Raw genomic sequence first — 8,636 nt, forward strand, 5'->3', positions numbered from 1 at the left:
TTTTTTAGTAGAGACGGGGTTTCACCGTGTAGACCAGGATGGTCTCGATCTCCTGACCTCGTGATCCACCTGTCTCGGCCTCCCAAAGTGCTGGGGTTACAGGCTTGAGCCACCGCGCCCGGCCAACAAATTAATTTCTAACTTCATGACCCAATTCCCCAATCTGCTGGGCTACAAGGAAATGTCACCACAGTCCTTCCTGATGTTTATGCCTTTCCGGGGGCTTATTTCACACTCTTGAGCCCTTTATGGTGCCAAGAGGCCATATAGAAGCCTGAGAGATAAAGACTACCATAACTTTAGCACGTATTTCTTTCTTTTCTTTTTTTTTTTTTTTTTGAGACAGAGTCTCACCCTGTCACCCAGGCTGGAGTGCAGTGGCGCGATCTCCACTCACTGCAAGCTCCGCCTCCCGGGTTCACGCCATTCTCCTGCCTCAGCCTCCCGTGTAGCTGGGACTACAGGTGCCCGCCACCGTGCCCAGCTAATTTTTGGATTTTTAGTAGAGACAGGGTTTCACCGTGTTAGCCAGGATGGTCTCGATCTCCTGACCTCGTGATCTGCCCGTCGCGGCCTCCCAAAGTGCTGGGATTACAGGCGTGAGCCACCGCGCCGGCCTTTAGCCCATATTTCTGTTTATGTACGTATGATATAGTATGTATGGTTCTTTCTTTCTTTTTTTTTTCTTTTGAGATGGAGTCTCGCTCTGTCTGCTAGGCCCGCATGCAGTGGCACAATCTTGGCTCACTGCAACCTCCGCCTCCTGGATTCAAGCCTCAGCCTCTTGAGTAGCTGGGATTACAGGCACCCGCCACCATGCCTGGTTAATTTTTGTATTTTTAGTAGAGATGGGATTTCACCATGTTGGCCAAGCTGGTCTTGAACTCCTGACTTGTAATCCACCCACCTCGGCCTCCCGAAGCGGTAGGATTACAGGCGTGAGCCACCGCTCCTGGCTGGTTATTTCTATATATGACCATCATTTTCTTTTCTTTCTTCTTTTCTTTCTTTTTATTTGAGACAGGGTCTTGCTCTGTCACCCAGGCTGGAGTACAGTGGCGCAATCACTGCTCGCTGCAGCCTCGACATCCCAGGCTCAAGTGATCCTCCCACCTCAGCCTCCCAAGTAGCTGAGACTATACCTGGCTAATTTTTTGTATTTTTAGCAGAGACAGGATTTCGCTATGTTGCACAGGCTGGTCTTGAATTTCTGTGTTCAAGAGATCTGCTTGCCTTGTTCCCACAAAGTGTTGGGCTTATAGACATGAGCCATGGCATCCAGCCTATTTTCTCTCTCTCTTTCTTTGTGTGTGTGTGTGTGTGTGTGTGTTTTGAGACAGAATTTCCCTCTTGTTGCCCAGGCTGGAGTGCAATGGCACAATCTCGGCTCACTGTAAACTCCGCCTCCCGAGTTCAAGTGATTCTCCTGCTTCAGCCTCCTGAGTAGCTGGAATTACAGGCATGTGCCACCATGTCCAGCTAATTTTGTATTTTTAGTAGAGAGAGGGTTTCTCCATGTTTGAGAGCTAGTCTCAAACTCCTGACCTTAGGTGATCCGCCCACCTCGGCCTCCCAAACTGCTGGGATTACAAACATGAGCCACCGTGCCCAGCCCAGCCCGACTATTTTCTATATACACCCATTTATAATCCTTCAAAACAAAAAAATCAGGGCATGATGTCACCACTATTTTATAAATTTTTCAATTGATAGTATATTAGGGGCATCTTTTCATGTGCACCTATAAAGAGCTAATAGTCTATTTTTATTCCATTTTTATTATTTATCTCTTTGAGACAGGATCTCACTCTGTCACCCAGGCTGGAGTGTAGTGGCATAAGCACAGCTTACTGAATCCTCGACCTCCCTGGCCCAAGCAATCTTCCCACCTCAGTCCCCTGAGTAGCTGGGACCTCAGACACGCGCCACCACACCTGACTAATTTTTGTGTTTTTTTGTAGAGATGGGGTTTCACCATGTTGCCCAGGCTGGTCTCGAAATTCTGGGCTTAAGCCCAGAATTCTTGCCCCCCTCCAGCCTCCCAAAGTATAGGCGTGAGCCACGGTGCCCAGCCTATTTTTATTTTATCAAGTAGAGAAAAAACTAACAAGAATAGGAACAACCCGAATATTATTATTGATAATTTTAATGTAATAGATTTAGAATCTTACATTCTACACAAATATATTTAAAACTTTGTACTTTACACATTGTTTTTAAATGCCTAAAGGACATTTAGGAAAACTGGCTAAATGACAAATGTTACTAAATTCCAAAAGGAAAAGAGTTCTTGTAGGACATGTTATTTGACCATAATATATTAAAACTAAAAAAATAAATAAATAAAAAATCTAAACAAGTGGATATATTTTGAAAATTCTAGATAATTCTTGGCTTGAGTATATAAACAAATACTCCTAGCACTATATTAAAGAATAATGTACTATGTTCATAAATACTTTATTGCAGGAATGTAAAATTAGATAAATGTTAAGAAATGTATCAATGCAATTTTTACACTAAATAGAATAAAGAGGAAAAGCCATATTCTAGAGGCTAAGAGGGAATTTTATACAGCCATTCTAAATTTTAAAATCTTGATAAAATAGAAATGGAATGGAACTTCTTTAACACAAAAATGAATATACAAATAAACAAAGACCAGGAGTTTGAGACCAGCCTGATCAACGTGGCAAAACCCCATCTCTACTAAAAATACAAAAATCAGCCGGGCATGGTGGCAGGCACCTGTAATTCCAGCTACTTGGGAGGCTGAGGCAGGAGAATTGCTTCAACCTGGGAGGCAGAGGTTGCAGTGAGCCGAGATCACACCACAACTCTCCAGACTAGGTGACAGAGCAAGACTGTGCCTCAAAAAAGAAAAACAAAACAAAAACCATGTATATAGAGAAATTGTGCATACAGAAAGCTGGTCATCAGTGCACAGATCAAGAAAGAACCTTTACAGCACCCCAAGAGCCCTTCGCATGTCTCCTTCCAAAACCTAGCCATCTTCCTCCCCAGAGTGTTTCTGACTTCCAACAACACAGATTAGTTTTGCCTGTTTTGCACTTCATATGAATAGAATCATACATATGTACTCTTTTGTGTTTGGATTCTTTTGTTCAACATTATGTAGATAATATTCGTCCCTCTTTGCTCAGGTGGTTGTAGATTACTCGTATTGCTGTATAGTATTTCAAATGTATAAATAGACTGCAATCTTCCATTCTTCTGTTGATGGGCATTTGGGTAGTTTTGAACTTGGGGCTATTATAGAGTGCTGCTGTGAGCACACTGATACATGTCCTTTGGGGGCCGTATGGAACATTTTGAACCCAGCACTGCTAGGGTATCTTGAAGACCAGTGGCTTTTAGCACATTGGCTTATAGTGTTCTGGGCTATAGATACTGGCATATTCATAGTGGGCCCTATCAGCAGTGGCAGTGGTATAGCAGCGCCCTTAAATGGCTTCATGAGTAGAGGACATTGAAAAGAGGGAACCAGAGCAAAAAAGGAAGAAAAAGATAGACGCCGTATGAAGGACCATGACTGACAGACTGGTTCATGAGCCTATTGAGACAACCCTGGCATGAACTCCAGGCTACTGGCTACTGATAGGGATATAATTTGAAATTATAGCCACAACCAATAGAGTTCCGGAGACATCTGAGTTGCCCCCTTTTAAAATTTTTATTTTAAGTTCAGGGGTGCATGTGCAGATTTGTTATATAGATAAACCCATGTCATGGGGGTTTGTTGTACAGATTATTTCATCATGCAGGTATTAAGCCTAGTACTCATTAGTTATTTGTCCTGACTCTCTCTTCCCACCCCCCACCCTCTGATAGGCCCCAATGTCTGTTGTTCCCCTCTATGTGTCCATGTTCCCACTTGTAAGTAGGAACATGCAGTATTTGGTTTTCTGTTGTTGCATTAGTTTGCTAAGGATAATGGCCTCCAGCTCCATCCATCTTCTTGCAAAGCACATGATCTTGTTCTTTTTTATAGCTGCATAGTATTCCATGGTGGATGTGTACCACATTTTCTTTATCTAGTCTACGACTGATGGGCATTTATGTTGATTCCATGTCTTTGCTATTGCGAATAGTGCTTCAGTGAACATACATGTGCATGTGTCTCTATGATAGAATGATTTCTATCCCTTTGGGCATATACCCAAAAATGGGATTTCTGGGTCAAATGGTAGTTCTTTCTGTCTTTACATCTTTGAGGAATCATCACACTGCTTTCCACAATGTTTGAATTAATAATTTACCCTCCCATCAACAGTGTATGTGTTCCTTTTTCTCCACAACCTCGCCACAATCTGTTCTTATTTTGACTTTTTATAATAGCCATTCTGACTGGTGTGAGATGGTATCTCATTGTGGTTTTAATTTCTCTAATGATCTGAACATAGGAAGCAGCAAAGATTTCATTATGAAGATTCCAAAAGCAATTGCAACAAAAGCAAAAATTGACAAATGGGATCTAATTAAGCTAAAGAGCTTATGCATAGCAAAAGAAACTATCAATAGCATAAACAGAAAACCCACAGAAAGGGAAAATTGTTTTGCAAACTATGCATCTGACAAAGGTCTAATATCTAGCATCTGTAAGGAACTTAAATAAATGTACAAGAAAAAGACAAATAACCCCATTAAAAAGTGGGCAAAGGGCCGGGCGCGGTGGCTCAAGCCTGTAATCCCAGCACTTTGGGAGGCCGAGACGGGCGGATCACGAGGTCAGGAGATCGAGACCATCCTGGCTAACACTGTGAAACCCCGTTTCTACTAAAAATACAAAAACTAGCCGGGCGAGGTGGCGGGCGCCTGTAGTCCCAGCTACTCTGGAGGCTGAGGCAGGAGAATGGCGTAAACCCGGGAGGCGGAGCTTGCAGTGAGCTGAGATCAGGCCACTGCACTCCAGTCCGGTCGACAGAGCGAGACTCCGCCTCAAAAAAAAAAAAAAAAAAAAAAAAAAGTGGGCAAAGGACATGAACAGACACTTCCTCAAAAGAAGAAATACATGTGGCCAACAAGCATATGAGTTCCCCTTTTTTTATATGCTATGAGGGAACTGTGTCTTATTTATTTTTGTGTCCCAGAAGCTAGCCCAAAGCCTGACACACAGCCACTGCTAACAAAATATTTGTGGATTTATTTAATAAAAGAGTTGGGAGTAAGTGGAGAATGGAGGGTGGGGAGCATCACACATACATGCACATGCTTAAAATATGATGATTTCTTCCTGATCTGACCAGACCAAAAATATAAATAAAACAGAAACAGGATCTGTGCCATGGGTCCTGGCCCTTTTTTGCTTCTGCCAACATGTGTGAGGAGATGCAGAGACAAATTCCGTGGCAGTTAGAAAGAGAACCGACTGCCAAGATGGAGCGAAGGGAGCATTTAACCTTGACTTTCCACAGTCCTGAGGTTCCCAAGATAAAGGGGAACCGGAAATACCAAAGGGTGAGGAGGTATCTAATTGGAAGTCAGATGGGAAGAAGAGGACTTACTTAAAGGCGGGGCTACATAGATCATCCTAAAGACAGAAAAGATCACCCTGAAAATTGTGGGTTTTTTTTTTTTTAGGAGTAGGGAAAGATATCCTTAAATCAAATACACATGGGAATGCTTGAGGTAGAGAAAAGCAGGTGATCCTGGGGATCAGGGGTTATCCTTTCGGGTAGGCAATATTTCCCTCATCCTTGTAGCCTACCCTCCCTGCCAAGAAACATCCAAGTGCCTCGATGTCATCCCAAAGGCAGCAGCAGCTTATGTATCAGGCACACATCTACATCCGAATACTCTGTGGCAGCCTCTGTAGTTTTAGCCTCCTAATGCTGATCGCCATGTCCCCACTGAACTGGGTACAGTTCCTGGTGATCAAGAATGGCCTTGAGCTCTACGCAGGACTCTGGACCTTATGCAACCATGAGCTGTGCTGGAACCACACACCCAAGCCACCCTGTGAGTGCCACCGAATTAAATGCCACAGGCCCCACACAATTGCAGAGATTTCTGCTCACACAGATTGGCCCTTCATCTTTCTTCCTCCAAGATCTTTCGGCTTTCACCTCTCCAAGTGCAGGATGGATCTTTCTTTGGTATCCTCAGTGTGCCCTTTCTCCCTTCTATTCCAGGTTGTTTTCTGTCCTAAATAACGGGTTATACTCTTTTTACTTGATGGGAAGAACTGTTTTGTTTTGTTTTGTTTGTTTGTTTTTAGAGACAGGCTCTTGCTCTATCACCTAGCCGAAGCACAATAGCACTATCATTGCTCACTACAGCCTCCACCCCCAGGGCTCAAGCAATCTTCCCGCTCAATCTCCTGAGTAGGTGGAACTACAGACGTGTGCCACCCCTCCTGGCTAATTTTTAATTTTTTTTTTTTTGGAGAGAAAGTTCTCATTATATTGCCCAGGCTGGTCTCAAAGTCCTGGCCTCAAGTGATCCTCCCAAAGTACTGGGACTATAGGTGTGAGCTACCATACCTGCCCTAGGAATAACTCATTTACAGGGTGTTAGTGCTAAGCAATGTGATTGGTATTCTAATGTGGCTTGCAGAATTAGAAGAGAAGTGATTGATCATAGCTGGAAGATAAAGCAAGTATCTTAACCTCTGTTAGGTTTAACTTTCAAGGTCAGCTTGTTCTTTTCCTAGCAGTGGAATAGAATTTAAATGTATGTTAGATATGTGGTATAACAAATGCTAGCTATGAAGATAATATTATTTATGTCAAATTTTATGTGAATTTAAATAAACCTGAAAGTGCAACACAAAATATTTTAAAATAAGTTTTGGGAGCTAAAAATATCATATGCATGAGTTTTTCAATCAAACGAAAATCTTAGAGGAAAGATATCATTACACTGACAGTTTTCTCATCACCCACAAGACATAAATTTACACAAGGAAAGGGGTATTGTGAAAGAAAACATGTGTGAGTAAAGCAGCTATTCTCACATAAGCAGGGATCCCATCTATTCTCCTCACATAAGCAGGAGGGGAGTACCTGTGCCCAACTCTGAGGTAGAGCATCAGTTATTTGGCCATGGGCTGCGACATTTGAAATTAAGGGACAGTTTCCTGCATGATCTTGAGAAGAAACTAAAATCAAAGTCAGACAGACAATTCAACTGCATAAAATGAAAACTAGAGAAAATATTTGCAACAATTATGAAAGATAAATGTTAATGGCCTTAATATAGTAAAAGGATACACCAAGTATTAAAAAGACACAAACTCAAATAAATTATTTTTCAATAGACATGCACAAAAGAAGAACTATAACTATCTAATAAACATAGGAAAAGTAATTTAACCTCAATCAATCATTAAAGAAAGGTAAATGAATAAGAAGATGTAACTTTTCAACCACCATATTAACAGAGTTTTAAATGATGATGCAACTGCTATACACTCCCATACGCGTTCCTGTACATACCATGCAAATTGGTATAATCAAAGCAATATGATTAGGTGCATCCAGAGACTTAAAAATTTAGTTCATCTCCTTTGAGTAAATCCATTTCTAGAAATTAATTCCAAGGAAATAACTAGAAATAGATTAAAAGATTTAGGCGAAAAGATAAAACTGCAGTTATAGTTATGTAACTGGGTGCCCACGTTAAAATTTTGGCCTTAAGATTATTATTTAAATCTTTAATAAATGAGGGCTGGGTGTGGTAGCTCAAGCCTGTAATCCCAGTGTTACCAGAAAGGGGTCCTGATCCAGACTCCAGGAGAGGGTTCTTGAATCTTGGGCAAGAAAGAATTCGAAATGAGTCCATAGAGTAAAGTGAAAGCAAATTTAAGAAAGTAAAGAAATAAAAGTGGCTACTCCATAGGAAAAGGAGCCGCCAGGGCTGCTGGTTGCCCATTTTTATGGCTATTTCTTTATTATATGCTAAACAAGGGGTGAGTTATATTCGTAAGTTTTTGGGGAAAGAGGTGGGCAATTCCCGGAACTAAGGGTTCCTCTTCTTTTTAGACCATATAGCGTAAATTCCTGACATTGCCATGGCATTTGTAAACTGTCATGGCACTGGTGGGAGTGTCTTTTAGTATGCTAATGCATTATAATTCACGTGTAATAAGCAGTGAGGACAATCAGAGGTCACTTTTGTTGCCATCTTGGTTTTAGTGGGTTTTGGCTGGCTTCCTTACCACAGCCTGTTTTATCAGCAAGGTCTTTATGACCTGTAATTTGCGCTGACCTCCTATCATTCAGTGACTAAGAATGCCTTAACCTCCCGGGAATGCAGCCCAGTAGGTTTCAGCCTTATTTTACCCAGCCCCTATTCAAGATAAAGTTGCTCCGGTTCAAACATCTCTGACATCAGCACTTTGGAAGGCTGAGGTGGGGGATCGCTTGAGCTTAGGAGTTTGAGACCAGCCTGAGCAACAAGGCGAAACCCTGTCTCTACAAAAAATACAAAAATTAGCTGGGCAAGATAGTGGGCACCTGCAATCCCAGCTACTTGGGAGGCCGAAGTGGGAGAATTGCTTGAGTCTGGGAGGCAGAGGTTGTCGTGAGCTGAGATTGAGCTACTGTACTCTAGCCTGGATGACAGAGTGAGACCCTGTCTCAAAAAAAAAAAAAAAAAAAAAAAAAGTGGGCAAA

General features: G+C 42.0%; 1 protein-coding gene across 1 annotated transcript in view; it reads left to right on the forward strand.

Moving 5' to 3' along the window:
- The first annotated feature begins 5,397 nt into the window (after nt 1–5,397).
- TMEM202 (transmembrane protein 202) overlaps nt 5,398–8,636 on the forward strand; it is a 10,795-nt gene continuing 7,556 nt past the window's right edge. The window contains exons 1-2 of the mRNA XM_011953827.1: nt 5,398–5,478; nt 5,724–5,979. Coding sequence (XP_011809217.1) covers nt 5,398–5,478; nt 5,724–5,979 — 337 coding nt within the window. The remainder of the gene's footprint in view (nt 5,479–5,723; nt 5,980–8,636) is intronic.

The sequence above is a fragment of the Colobus angolensis genome, unplaced genomic scaffold, assembly GCF_000951035.1.
Source record: "Colobus angolensis palliatus isolate OR3802 unplaced genomic scaffold, Cang.pa_1.0 Scaffold372, whole genome shotgun sequence".
Classification (NCBI taxonomy): Eukaryota; Metazoa; Chordata; class Mammalia; order Primates; family Cercopithecidae; genus Colobus; species Colobus angolensis.